Here is a 15,283-nt window from a genome sequence, read left to right on the forward strand (position 1 = left end):
ATGGCGTTCCGTGGACCCATTGGCAACGCTTCAACACGCTGTCGCGTTCCACTCTTGAAGACGAAGCTTAAGCGTCCTCCGAACCTTTTTTCCTGCTATTTCCATTCAAATATTCGTTTTGAGCGATTTTGCGTTTTTAAGCTGTGTTATACAGAACGCCGTAAGCTTCTGGTATTGGAAGTGAAAACGAGTGATACGTATTCGTAGCATGCCTACACGCCTGTCATTAAAGCTTGTGTTTCGTTACATTCTGCAGTGATACTCGACCGCTCTTTAAAACATGAGCGTCCAACCATAACTTTTGCGCCTTAATAGACCAAGTTCTAAAGAATATTTTTCACGTGTCGTCCTACATGGGCATAAATGGGGCTCGCACATGCTCAAGGGGGAGAACTCCTGTAGCGCTGCTTGTGATCATCTAGAGCTACACAAGCTTTTAAAGTGGCGCTGATTGATAGAAACGTTCAACTGATCAAATATGTCTCTATAACCTCATCACAAATCAGAAGATTCGGACGTCACAATTTCACAGAGTGGCTCCTGGTTTTCCAGTCGCCGGATTAATCGGGATGATATCTTGCGCTCTGCCATGTTTTAAAGAATCTGAAATGCTGCCACTGTCCGCCAGCACCTTGAGAAATTCATGGTTGCCTGCAGATAAAAAGCAGAAGCTTGGCACCCAAATGTTTAGAGACATCGTCAGTTCCTTTGGATGGAATCCTGGCTATGTTACCGAAAGAGCATCCTTCAGCCACCCTGCGAAAGTATTGCACTGCGGTACCTTTACCTTTGTCAATTCCTCCTCCTGGTGTCTTTACTGATGGCATATGCGAAAAAGAAAGAAAACATAAATATGTCTGAGTACCTCGCCCAGCATTGTTATTATAGGCTTAAAGCAAGAAAAAGAAATTGCAGTATAAAAATAAAACAAGAATACAATGCAAAAGCTAATTAGAAAATAGAATGAGGCACAATACCACTGACACTAAATATAATGCGAGAGGTGGAAAGGCGAATAAATTAAGCAGATGAATTCCTGCAGCCGAAAAGACAGCTGGCAGGGGCTGCCAAAAGTACTGCAATAAAAAGAACAAACCAATAAAACAGTCGACGATGGCTGTAGCGGAAAATACGAAGAACGAGAGAAGCCATGTGATATTACCACAAAGAAACGCGGTGATATGAAACTACACATAAATAAAAAAAAAACAAAGAAAAGCGGAACCCCACAAGAAAGGCAACGTGTGCAGCGAATGGACGAAAAAGATAAGAAGAAAGCGACAAGATGGCTCTCTGGCAAAACAAACACAATTAAAAATATAACAGAAGGACAGAAATAAGAAGATAATGTTATCAGGCAGCAGAAAAAGAAACCAAGTGGGAAGTGACTTGCCAGAATACGCCTTTTTCCCAATATTCGGCGCCCTCTGGGAAGTGGAGGAAATTCGTGTGCTACCAGTAAAAAAAAAAACACCCTTAGAGGACTCAGGCGCGATCCAGCTCCACGAGGTGCCAACTGCACCTACGAAGTGTGATGTGTGAGAAGTGTGCGCTTGACAGCTGCTGCCATCTGTGGCATGAACCAGGAGGTGACACGAGCTTCGCGTGCGCAGTAGGGGCTGTCGGTTTGTTTTGAACCAGTGTAGCTGGAGGAGGACGGGCTAGCATGCGCATAACGGACGTGTGAAAAAGGTGGACATTGACGTTGAAAAAGAGACCGACTTATACAGTGTGTACCATCAATAGAGCTCTAGCACAGCGCCATCAGCGATCCTCTAGCCTGATCGGCTTCCGCGAGGCGCCACTGTGCATGCACATAACGACATGGGGGCGCCAGATGGCGCCACTTTCACCTCAGCTGCTTGCGTGTCTGCCGCGTGAGGACCAATCAGCGCGTACGTAGCGGTGCCCCGCGAAAGCGGATCACGGTAGTGGATCGCGCATCACGCTGTGCTGTTGCGCTCTAATAAATGAAGAAGAAAAGACCGAGCAGGAGCAGTTGGACTTTGAATGATTTCGTAATACGGAAAGACGGATTTAACACTCTCTGACTTGAGTTTGTTAACACTCCAGCGTAGTGGCATTAATCTCACTGTAGAAGCCAGAAGAAAAATAAATTATCATCAATACGTGGAATAGAGCAAAGAAAAGCATCATGTTCGATGGTGTTTAACAGCAGTGAGGCGACTTTCAGGCAATGTTTTACTCCCAACAGCAAGCATTTGCTTAAACAGGACGGATGCTCGTGAATTAGCGAGAGTGGTTGGGACGCTGCAGTTGAAGAATATGAGATATAACGCTAGAGCTTCAATTTCTAGTATACAGGTTATAAAATATTTGCGAAGAAAATAATAAATGCAATCAAGGGGGAAACAACAGACCCTGAGATTGTAATATGGAAGCAGGATTACTTTTAATAAAGAGAGAAATGACGGCTGCTGTTCATGAAACTAGCTTAATGGTTTATGATGGAAGTGAGGAGGGCGAAAAATAGGGGACCGCAATAGACCAGGAGTGCAGCTCTGTGCCGCTGTGAGAAGAACGACATTCTACAGTTAATTGAGAGCATGCAGCAGCTGCAAAAATAACCTAATACAACTGCATGAAAACTGAGAAGACCAGGGATGACTTAGGCGTTAAGTCCAGGTCACTGCGATGACGGCAAATGCATTACGACATCGACATTCAGGGGTGCTAATGTGACTTACGAACTGCATTTATTCTCCGACACTGTGATGATCATGAACACCAAAAATTCAAATCCTATGCAGCCCGTAATTTTGAATAAATATACTTAAACTGCCGTTGGTGCCGCGACCTATATGAGAAAAAGAGAGAAGCTAGAAAACAGCTGGAATATGTTAAAATAGAAATGGATGCACGGAGTTGTTAAATGTTCTAGAGGACTTTCGTTAGGGCCGAACACCACGGACGCTGCATGTTCGTAACAGGATGCAGATAAAGTTCTGAGCGTTTCAAATGCATCAGAACGGGCCAATGGCCATTAATGCCGCTCGCACAGCATTTTTAATGTATTCTGATTAGAGAGTTGAGTACCGCTTGCAGGAGGAAGGAGTGGGAGGAAGGAGCCCACAACCGGTGACCCTTCGGTGGATCCCTGGTCACATGGGCATCCCTGGCAATGAGCTGGCTCACCAGCTTGCCTGCGATACTATGCACCAGGCGCCGGGGATCCCATGGACGAGGCCACCGACGGAGCAGGCGGTCAGGCCTTACAGGCACACTTTCGACGAATACTACACGCAGCAAAAATTGGACTTAGCTGATTTACCACCACCACACCCATCCTTATCGATCCGTGAAGCTCGCATTCTTCGCCGAATACAGTTTAATCTCCTACGTACACCAGTCAAACTTTATCTGTACCGGTAAACTCTCACACCTCAGTGTCCAAACTGTCCACACACATATGCAGACATAGAACACTGCCTTACACAGTGCCACGCAGCCTTCCAGTCCCCCGCCTATCCTTTCCCTCCACCACCACCGTGGCCCATCTGGCTCGCCTCCCTGGATCTGAGGCTGCAACGTGCCCTCGTCGCCTTGGCCCAGGACCTATTGAACGCCTAATTGAGTCCGGGCTCAGGTTAAGACCATAATGTGAGTCGTAACTGAGACCGGACAGACATTCACTCTTTTATCTGAATCATAAGTCCCGATTCAGGATATGATCATGATCTGTATTTTCGCGATGACTATGCGCACTTGAAGATTTTTTTTTCTCCTCTACCGACAACTAAGGGGAGGAAATATTTGCTGCTGTTATTGGGACGCTTCAATGAGGGCCGGCTTGGCCGTGTCTGTGGAAGACCGACGAGGATTGCGCGAAAGCGGGTAGGCAGTCAGTGCGTGAACCGCTCGTATACATGCCATATCATTTTACGGGCTTCCACAATCTCGTTTGGCTGTACCCCTGGCTAAAATACTGCACTACTGAGCTTTAATTTAGCCTTGCGCCAAGGAAATCACAAGAAACTGGTAGCGTAGGTTAGGCGTACCCACCACGGCGTATTTGAGAAAGGTGAGGCAATCATTCTCATGTGGCTGTCACGTGATAACAGCATTGTCGGCAATGAACTGGCTCACAGTACTGGCGTTTGGCTGTCTGAAGGGCGTTTTCCGTCTTCTGCTTGAAGCCAACGAGTTAAGGGAGGTTCCTGTGTGTCCTGCACATGACGAGAGGGGTGTTCATGAATACATATCATCTTATAAATTGCATGACAGACTCTTCACCTATCAAAACAGCTAGTGCGAGGAAACGATAGGGCACCTCTTTCGCCACTGCAGCCGCTTCAAGAGTCAATTTGTGTACCTTGAGAACACACTGTGCCTTTTAGAATGCTTATCGCAGCCGAACATTCCTGACCCACGACCTTAACCTTGGTGAGCTAGTAGATTACACCATCAAGCCGCTCCTCAAATATTTTGGAGACAGGTTTAACCGCCAGGTTATGGACTAGCTGTGGCGTTTTTTTGAACATATCAAATGATAACATGAAGATGTTGTATGAGTAAAACTAAAGCTAACATGTTTTACGAATTGGAAAAACAGCGCAATCAAAGACGAGACACAAGAGAACGACAAAACACCAGCGCTGACTAACAACCAAATAGTTTATTGCTACAGGTGAGGCAGCATATAAAAGAAATGGCACGAGTAAAAACACAAAATAAGTATGAGAGAAAGATACCGCACAACCACACAACTTGACTAAAAAAAGGCACGTCACTGATTAAGATACGCAAGTTCCTTTGATAGTAGATTTATCGATGGGCTGCTGATACAGTTGTTGCCTAGCTTTTTGATATGGTAAGCCTCCGAATGAGCCTTGTGGTCTCATCTTTATAACGGCCGATGATAGTGGTCCGATTGAAGTGCGCTTCGCAGTCTTCACACTCAGCACAGTGCACAGCAAGATGGTTTCTGCGAGACTTGTTCTCTATATCTTTTGCATGTTCACGCAGTCTATCGTTGATGCATCGTCCCGTCTCACCGATGTAGAAACTGCCACAGGAGGTAGGGATCTTGTAAACGACACCAACACGACACTGAACAAACTTCCGCTTATGCTTCTTCTGGCAGCCTTTTTTGCTTCCATCCTCATTAACACGCTTGCACAATCCGCTAAGTTTATTCCTGGCTGAAAAAGTTGTGTGGTTGTGTGGTTGTGCGGTATCTTTCTCTCATACTTATTTTGTGTTTTTACTCGTGCCATTTCTTTTATATGCTGCCTCACCTGTAGCAATAAACCATTTGGTTGTTAGTGCTGGTGTTTTGTCGTTCTCTTGTGTCTCGTCTTTGATTGCGCTGTTTTTCCAATTCGCAAAACATGTACCAACCAGCCCGTATTTGCCCTCTTCTGGTAAAGCTAACATGCGCCTCCCTTTCCCTCATGTTATCCCTCTCCCCAATGGTTGCACAGGGAACCGGGCACTGCCGAGTTAACCTCCTTGCCTTTCCTTTCTTCTTCCTCCGAGAACAGTAAAAAAAGAAAGTTTAACTATTCGGTAATTAAAATAGCCACAAATGATTTCAGGTTTTCTCCTAGTAATGGTGTTTCACGGTTCCCGCAGCTGCCTGTGCCACGCAATCAAAAATGCACTACTCCGCTCAAGGTTTGAAAGTGGCTTGATGCCACGCTTCACGGGATAACTTCCAACGTTCAGCAATCTTTCCCGAACAGAACGCTAGCAGCTTGACTCTATCGACACTCCAAAACCCTTGTGGCCCGGACGTAGGCATAGCGATGGCATTTATTCACCACATACCCAGTGAACCACCTAATATCTGCCCTATGCGTAAAATAACCTTGCGCATCAACTGTAGCACACAGGAATATGTCTTCCTGTGATCACTGACTACCTAACGCTAGCTGCCTAACCGATCGTGTGGCTTGCTGAGTGCGGACGAAGCCGCCGTTGAAATGGCCTTCAGCGCTTCACAGTGGCCCAGCCGCTTCCCCCCATTTCTGATTGCGCACCTGTTCACATCTTGTGTATATGTACAGAAAAATTGCATAAACCGAGGCATGCAACACATCGCGTCTTAGCAACTCTTGCTCTGTTTATGTGCTTGTCCCGTTGGTTTACACACAGCGTTATATTTTCCGTGCATGGGTCGCTAGCGGGTCGTGAAGCGGCAAGAGCCACGGCACCACCACAGAGCCCACACGGGAAGCGAAACGGGCACTTGAGGAACGAAATCAGCAAACCATGCCCAATGTGGACAGGAGCTGGGGCCGAGCGATGATTGCCTGCGCAGCGACATTTATCGCAAGTGCCGTGCATTCCAATATAGGCTTCTTTTATGTGGCATTCATGCGGGAATACAGCTTAAACCGCGAGAGGGCATCATGGCCCACTAGCGTCTCCCAAGCCATGACGGAAGGCTCAGGTGAGCACTCGGTTTGCATATTTTGTTGAGATCCGCGCCGGCTAACGCTAAAACTAGGTTTCCAGTTGCCGAAAGATGTGAGCAAGACTTACTTCACAAAACTGCATGCGCCGATCCTCTGGCAAGACAGCAGTGAAAATCAGGTCAAGGAAAGACCAATCTTTATATCGCTCAAGGCTATGTTAGCTGATCCCCATAAAGAGTCTTCGTTTTGAGTGAAGTACTCGCTGTTTGCTTTGATAAAACGTGATAGAGAGTTTTCTCTAGAGCAATGTTTCTATATGATCTCTGCATTTAAAATAAATGAGCCCCGTATTTGAAATGTTACGCAATACCGTCTATTTTCTTTTTAAATTTAAACAGCGGTACATTTGTAGACGAATACACAGACATACTTGAATGGACGGGCGCTGTCTTTTTGCTTTTATGTGTAATCACTGTCGATGTTCTTGTGTGTATTCGTCTAAATAAGAAGCCATTTAAATTTCAAGAAAAGAAAATGCATCACTAAATATCCCCGCGACGAGCTTTATTAATACTTCACTATTAAATATATTATTAGTTTTACAAAGGAATTTGTATTATTAAGCAAAACTTTAATGAACGCAACTCATTTTTGTATGCGCTGGCTGAATCCCTAAGTTCCTCATAAGTAATGACTGTAGGTAGTGTGAGCGCATTGAAGTACGGGAAATCTGTTGGGCAAATAAAACTGATACCTCAATGAAAGGTCCTTGCCTAACCAGAAGTAAATTACTGAAATTTATATCTGGGTGGGTGTCCAGCGTCATTAAACCAACCACCAAACTTGTGCCATCACAAAGATAGTGTTTTCAAATATCACGCATATACGATTTGGACGAATCATCATGGCGGCAATTTGCTCTGAAGAGAGGATGGGTGCAGGCTAGCTGACAGCCTTTGTATGGAACAATGGATTTCTCAACGTTGCCTGCCCTAGCCAACCGGCGCTTATATAACCTCTAAGTGACGCGTTATTGATGGCTGAACTTGACCATATAGGTCAGAGCAACATTACTATCAGTATAATCGTTGCCCGTCAAGGTAGATCAGTGGATAAGCGCTTAGCTGGTGAGCCCAAGGCCTCAGACCCAAATCTCGGCGATGGAAGCCGTCTTTCTTTGGAGGCGAAGTATAAAACTTTACCTTGGTTAACGATAGGCTAATTGGTCTTGGTAAGTCGAGTGCACTTATTCAGCGCAAACTAAGAGAGAACGTGGGGCATACACGCAGGACAAACGCTAAACTTCAACTGATCGTTTATTGACCTAAACCTGCGAACCTCGGATATTAACATTGACGTAAAAATGTGCAGTGCTTTTTCAGCCTGCGGTAAAGTTCTCGAGGCAGTGAAAATTAATTAGAAACTCTCTACTGCGGAAAACGCAGTGAGGTATAGAAACAAAAATGATTAGTGGAACGTCAGGGAAGAAATGCGGTCTAATGTCATTCTAATAGGAATCAAGAATAAATTGACTTGGGCAGGGCATGAAACACGAAGGTAAGCTAACAAATGACCGTTAAGGTTAACGACATGATTGAAAGAGAAGTCAAGCGTGTGCCAACTGTGGCAGGGACTTAAGTGGTTATTTTACTTTGCTGGGTTAAAGTCGCCGTGGCTACCGTAGGACAGGTTTAATTCGAGAGAGATGGGAGAGGCATTTGGCCTGCAGTGAGCTAGTCATGCTGATGATGACAATGAAGACGTCAAAGTTTTCTGCTTTCAACAAATGCCACTTTGGAGTGATAAACCTCTCATTATACCACTTTGTTTATGCTGCATCGTGTGCTTTTTGTGTGTTAAGCCTTTAATTTTTTATCCACAGCCCTGATTGCGGTTGCCCTGCAGAAAAGATTTTCTATTTCGACGATTGGCCTCATTGGAAGTGTGTTGTTTTGGAGTGGCATTGTCGCGTCACAATGGCCTCCTAACATAACATGGATGACTTTCACCTTCGGATTTGTGCAAGGTAAGCATAATTTTCTAAAGTGTATATCTGCAGCTGCATCACCTGGAGGTTTCAGTCCCGTCAGCCTGAAATGCGATAAGCTGTGCAGCTTTTTCTGCTATCTACATAAATACATATTATGCGTATCTTGGGTAGTGTTCGTAATGCACATACTGCTTGCTTGGTGATACCGCACCAACAAAGGTTCTACTCGCGATGTAAGTACGTACACATTCATTTGTGCATGCCCTGAGGAAAACTAATACTAGCTGGTCTAAATTAATCCAGGGATGATTTCATTTTATTTCACCAAAGAGCGCCATGAATAACGTGTTCTTGCTTGCACAAGTTGGCACCCAGGACTCCATATTTCCTACCAAGCCCGTAGTGGCATTTTGTGCACAACTGTAATGATAACACGGTTTGAAATCAAGTTCTGCAAAAACGCCGTCGGAAGTTCTGCAATGCGAGTTGCTAAATGCTCTCCTACGCATTTCTGTTTCTCTGAATGAGCGCTGGCCAAATTTTACTACGTTTTCGTTCCGCGTTCATTATGCACCTTTCCGCTTTCTGAATTGAAACTTGCTGCCCCGCAACAAGTCTGTTTAAATGAAGGAGCAAGGTAAACAGACGGTTTCCAGCTTCTTCATTAAATGCTTTTGTAAACCATGTAACGAACCTTCGCCTCCCACAAGTCATTGCTGTCTTATTGAGAATTCTAAGGTTTAATTTGCGCGGGCCAGTTGCGAACCATGTAGAGGAAGTTGCGAATCTCGCCGAACGCAAGGCATGCAACAGCGGGCTATTGTGCATGTCAGACCTTCCGGTATCAATCTAGCTAGGGTAGAGTGCGCGCTTGCGTGTTTCCCCATGCAGTGGCTTTCTGACGACGGAGGTCTTTGTAGGGGTCTGCGTATTTCCTTCGACTAAGTCGGCGATATTCGACCATTTCTCTGTACGTTACTGGGGTATGAAAGTGTCGTGGGTGGATAACGAAAGGGCTCGGAATGTATGCCCTCGAGCTATCTTCTCAGCAACGTCATTGCGCTCTATGCCTTCCTGAGCTAGGATCAACCGAATACTGTGGCGGGGATATGTAGCGGGAGTGATTGCGCATGATGTAGGTGGCCGCCCTTCAGAGTACCCCATTCAGCTACGCTCTGCAGGCCTGTTGCTTGTCTCTCATAATCGTAGTCAGCTGCTGGGTGGTGTGAGCGTGTTTGATGGCAGGCGTGATTGCGTCTTCCTCGGCGTCCGCTATGCTGTTTCGGCTTTGGACAGTGGCGCTTGTTATCTCCTTCCCGAGGTTCGTGTAGACGGTAGATACCGTAGTAGCGCTACGTGGGCAAGAGCTGGCGTCACTGCAGAGAATACGTGCTTTGCGGGGGACGATCTTATGTGAATGTGCTTGGCTCAGGCCTTTCCTCTTGCGCCGTTGTGGAGGGGTCCATATTGGTTGCAATTTGGACGACGCGTACTACTCGCGGGTGGCGAGCCGGGTCTCTGGTGTGTCAGTGTCCTCCGCGAGGCGGTGACGTAGCAATTGCTGAAGGGTCCTGATGCCTGTACAGCTGAGGCGCTGTAGAAGTGGCGAAGTGAAGAAGATTAAGTGCAGCTCTGGGTGACGAGTCTCTGGAAAAGTTTTGGCTGGCTCGAGACTGTCGATCAGGCAGCTGAGCCTACGGTGGCATGGGAGGCTCGACGCCCTCCACAGACTAGCAACGATGTCAGCCACTCTAACGCACCGCCGGAGTCAAAAGGAAAGGCGACTGGCAAGATTTTGGTGGGGATTCGAGCTCCCGGGCCGTAGCCGCGAAAGGAAGTAGCCGCGCATGGAACTCGGCTATGAAGCCAGAATGCCGCGACATGCCGCAGCCCACATGAACGGAACTTCCCGGAGCAGCAGGAAGCTAAACACACGATTCGTACGAGACGCAGCAGGCCAAAGAAATGAAAAAGCTAGCAGCAGACACGGCCCTATTACCGGCCACTTTATCCTCTACGCTCGAGTCACTATTCTCTCAAGCGGCTCTCTCCTTAACAAGCCACTTTCTTGATACATTTGTACTCAATTCCCGTGCCATGACACATTTTCTCCTCTTCGGCTTCCTACCGCATTTCTCCAACGGCCATTTCACAACCAATCCGCAGGGATGCAGTTATTGTGCCACTTTGCTGATTCCCCTCTCACTAAGCAAGATACTTTCATCTCTCTACTTTGGTCTGCTATGAATACTGTTACAACAAAAAAAAAACGATTTTTTACTCTTTCTATCGCAGCCCAGCCCTGCTGCTGGACGAGAATCAGGTATCAATGCGGTCTAAAGCTAAAAAAACCTTCCTGAATCAGGCGAAGTGTTAAGCGCGTTTTAGGCAGTCACAGATCTTAATCAGCTCAGAAAAAAAAATCTATGCCTTTGGATTACTACCCCATTTTGCCCTTGCCTTTCATCTTCGCAGGCACTGGATCTGGGATTGTAGCCGTGGCAGTTACCGTGCTCCTGATGAGGTACTTCGACAAGTATAGGGCAACAGCCACAGGCATTCGTTACGCCGGTTACTCGATCTCGTCGCTGGTCTACCCACCTCTTCTGTCTCAACTTGATGCTGCTTTTTCATTCCGTCAAATGTTTCTGCTTTTGGGTGCCATTAGCCTGAACATTACACCTCTTGTGTACGCACTTAGAGATCCTGAACTGAGCCGAAAGTCGCTCTACATCAAAGAAAGATGGTTGTGCAAAAATTCGAAGGATAAAACTGTAGCTGGTGCTCAAAAGCGCGGAAGCGCTTTGGGAGATAATACAGTTGACACAAACAGACCCTCACCAGGACTTGCGGCAAACATAGACGACAGCGACCTTGAAAAACGTAGCAGCACTGAAAGAAACCCAACGACTGAAATTCCAGTCCGCAAGGCTTTAGCCGCATCAAGAGGAGATGAGCAGTGTTCACAGTCTCTGTCAGTAATTAGCACGATGCGAACCAGCCATAACACTGACCACAAAAGAAACGCGATTAACGTGAACGATGACACTAAGTCACAAGATGAAGCCAGGTACAAACAGGAGAATACATTGCCGCTGGCAACGCTTCTAGTGAGACCGGCATATTGGATTGCTGTGTTCGGTGCTGTCCTTGCCGACTACTCTGAATACGTGTTTTTGGCGACCATCGTAGACTCTGCGCAAGACCACGACGCAACACCCTTTCAGGCCGACATGTCAATAGTGTGCTCGGTGCCATCGCAGTTTTTTGGCCGCACGGTGCTGCCGTTCTTGGCGGACGTGGGCTTAGCAAGCCGCACGGTACTCGCCGGCGCTTGCTATTTCCTCTTCGCAGCCACTATTGCATTGCTCAGTGGGACGAGAACGTTCAGTGCGTACGCCGCCTGGACTTCAGTGGCATGGATATCCCTTGGCTGCCTGACGACGATGAAGCACGTGGTCGCGGCTGACCACTGCGGGGTTGAGGCTGTTCCGGCAGCGTGGGCAACCACAGGCATCTTTGTGGTGCCGATGCTGTTTTGCAATCCTTCAATATTAGGTGAGTGGCACACGAGAACCTCGAGCAGAAGTGAATATTTCTTTTCTTTGTTGAAAGATGATGCTTGAACGGGATTATTTCCACATGGTGTGGATGGATGTTCCAAGTCATTCTATCAACACCTTGCTGTGTTGCACATCGCTTTCATGTTGATGGCTTTGTAAATCTGGGCGCACTGTACTGTGGTATTAGCAGCTGAAAAATTGGCACGTAGAGCTAATCCTGGTCTCGAAATATTATATGACGCTTTTTGACGTATGCTCTTAATTATTCTGTTAAGCGGCGACTCCTGTGCACTCACAGAGTGTTTAAAAAAGTGTTTGCTTGTAACCTGTTTCCTCCCCAGGAACAACGCGTTTCAGAGTCTCCTCGAAAGCATTAGCGGAGCAGTGGTTGTATAACTTCTGATGTAGTTTAAAATTACTTTACTCCTGGCAGGTATCCCATAGTAGGCATAAGTAACTGTTAAAGCTGGCAGTGCAAATACGACTCGTAACACGATTTTCAGCGATATTTGTTAGTGACCGTGCAGAAAACACTCACAATTTTTCTCTCTATTACTGCTACGATGCACCTAAAATTTACTTTCATGCAATGCATAAATTCTTTACTTTTAAAAGCTTCTCGTGGTTGATCAGCGTCTGGTCAACTGACATCGCCAGAAGCCACCCCAATGGCGTGGTCCCTTGAGGTTGTCATACACCAACGAGATGACAATAAGTGATCTCCATAGAATAAATGCGGTTTGCGTTTTAGCCCTATGTAAGATGTGGTGATGCGAAAAATTGGAGCAGAGCTGCACGTGCGGTGGCAGGTGCCCGTCACACTTGGCTTCCCTGCTGCCACTGCCCACGCTTGTCAAGCAACCGACAAACTAGTAGACGTATTCGTGAGTACGTCTCCGCTTTGTTTAAACTGTGTATTGGGGCACTGGTGGCACTTTGCTCTTATAGAGAGATCAAAATTATGCAAGCAGAGAAGAATACACTCGAGCCCCCTTCACGGTGTAAAGCCGAGGTATTCGCCAGCTCCCTTCTCAGAGCGTCAGTGCTCCTGCCAGAGCTTGATTCCAAGACGAGGCACCAAATGCGGCTCTCAAATTTTTCCGTGTAGCCATGGCTGCCTAAACCAAAGTCACTCTTGCAACACGCAGACACACAACCGGCCGCCCCATATCCCTCGACAGTTACAGCTATCGCTGTAAATACGTGGTAAAGAGAGAAAAAACTAATAGGGATTCACGGCGTACCAGACTGCTGCGAGCTCAGTTTACACCCATTTATACTTTTTTGTTTAGTATTTATTTAGTAATGCTCGTGTAATTTTTGCATAAAGAAATAAATTTCAATTTTTTTTAGGATCCTAGTAATTTTATTCCACTTGGCTTGCAGGTTTCGTCCGAGACAAGAATGGCTCATATAACAGCCTGTACTACTCCTTAGCAGGTCTCCATTTTACTATGGGCGTTTTGTTCCTCTTCTTGCGGTGGTATACACGTAAGCAAACGAAGATTTGGACTATTGAACATCAAAACAAAAAGCCTGGTGGTGCGAACAGCAGCGAACTCTCTTCCCCCACTGAATGTCCCTAATAGTTCCTATCACAGTGGGTGCCTTCAAGATGTGCAAAAATGCGCCGTTATGACTTCAGAACGACAAGTAATAAAAGCATATATATTGCGTTTAGGAATACTGGTTTGTGTGCACTACTTATATTTTTTACTGCGCAACACTGGCCTACGTCGAATTCATTTCCACGGAAATGGGGTCTTACCTAATGAATAGAGCGCTTCTCAGGAACCTGCGTAATCTGAACGTCTCAGTTATGAAATATTACGTCATTGCTAACGGAATTGAACAAACAAATTGAGGCTAGTCTATTATGTGCTGAACGTAAGAGGAGAAAGCGAATCGGACATTGAGCCGCCGTGTTGGCGCAGTCGTTATGGTGCTCGCCTGATAACCCGAAAGCCCTGTGCTCTATCTTGGGCGCGCGGGAGCGCATTTTGATGGAGGCAAAATGCTAGAGAATGTGAACTGTGCGACAACCACTCGTCTAAATCGTGGCCGTCAGCATGGCTGCAGACGCTGGGATTGCGCTGCCGGAACCCGCCGGAACAGAGGATAGGAGGCGAAGAAATGGGGGCTGGTGGCTGGTGCACAGGTGGTTCACATTATCCGAAGCCCTCCGCTACGGCGTCCCTCATAACTTGAGTCTGTTTGGGACGTCAAAGCCCATAAAACCAAACCAAATCAAACGAAATGGACTTTGGCGTGGGGCGGAGCGTTCAGAGTATACCGCCAGCCGTTAATATCGCTCCATCACTTTACCATAACCATGAGAGTGTTCTCCAGCGTCAGCTACTGCCTTAGCGGTGAAGGTAGAACTAACTTCCCCGATATTGGAGCCAGGCTCTCGATTCTGCCAGTCATATTGGCTTTTGCCTGAGATATCAGAAGAGGGTTCTGGCAAAACTGCCGGCCACTTCATTTTATCGCGTTTCGCGGTGCACTTGCCGTATTAGTGGGCGTTCTACATCCGGCGCTATGCACGAGATTATGCTGGTGAGCACTCTCATGGTTATGCTAACCTCAACGCAAATACATTAAAAATGGAAGGTTGTACTTCGGCTGCAAAAGCTCAGTGTTAGTCGAGCACCGTACGCGATGCACGATGGAATCTAGTTGGCTGTTTATCGTTCTGTTTTCTTTAGATTTGTAAGCAATTTTACTTCTGCTAAAAGGGAATACACTGCTAAGTTTACATTGGTAAACGCAACACATTAAAAAAACATTCTCCTAAGCTTTGGTTGGATTTGGTCAATATTGACTATTATTTACATTGGTAAGAGAAATTTATCGGGATGATAAACCATACGTAGAAAAGCATCGTAAGCAACGAGACGACAGCTGACCTCCATCCTGGACAAAATTTGGCTGCGTTGCGCGAAAATAGATGTGCTTTCGCAAGCATGCAGGCAGAGCATCCCCTCTAGTGCAGGCAACTAGATGAAAAGGTAATTTTTTTTTAGCCGGAACGCCAAAGGTACTCACCTTTTCGGAATTTTACGAACTGATATGGCTAATGATAATGTCCGGGTACAAGTCTAATTTCAGCTTGGTACTAACTCTACAAATTAAAAGTTATGTATAAAAATCAGTTACCGAGTTTCCTACCAAAGATGGTTCACCGTTTTCTGGTGCCCGCCAACGAAGGCGATGCTATGCCACAACAAATCTGCAGTTGAGACTAGGTGCCTAACTCTACAAATTAGGAAGTTCATTTTCAAAATCAGTTAAACAGCTTACTACTCAAGACGGTTCACTGGCTTTCTGGTGTCTGCCAACACAGGTGT

At 46.3% G+C, this 15,283-nt stretch overlaps 1 protein-coding gene across 1 annotated transcript; it reads left to right on the forward strand.

The window, feature by feature from the left end:
* Window positions 1-6,234: 6,234 nt before the first annotated feature.
* Window positions 6,235-13,519, forward strand: LOC149363098 (uncharacterized). Its single transcript, XM_089569880.1, has 4 exons — window positions 6,235-6,415; window positions 8,263-8,406; window positions 10,846-11,928; window positions 13,320-13,519. The coding sequence occupies exons 1-4, from the start codon at window positions 6,235-6,237 to the stop codon at window positions 13,517-13,519; spliced, it is 1,608 nt and encodes a 535-aa protein (XP_089426006.1).
* Window positions 13,520-15,283: the final 1,764 nt, after the last annotated feature.

Source organism: Amblyomma mixtum, chromosome 2, assembly GCF_055824585.1.
Source record: "Amblyomma mixtum isolate Tamu chromosome 2, ASM5582458v1, whole genome shotgun sequence".
Classification (NCBI taxonomy): domain Eukaryota; kingdom Metazoa; phylum Arthropoda; class Arachnida; order Ixodida; family Ixodidae; genus Amblyomma; species Amblyomma mixtum.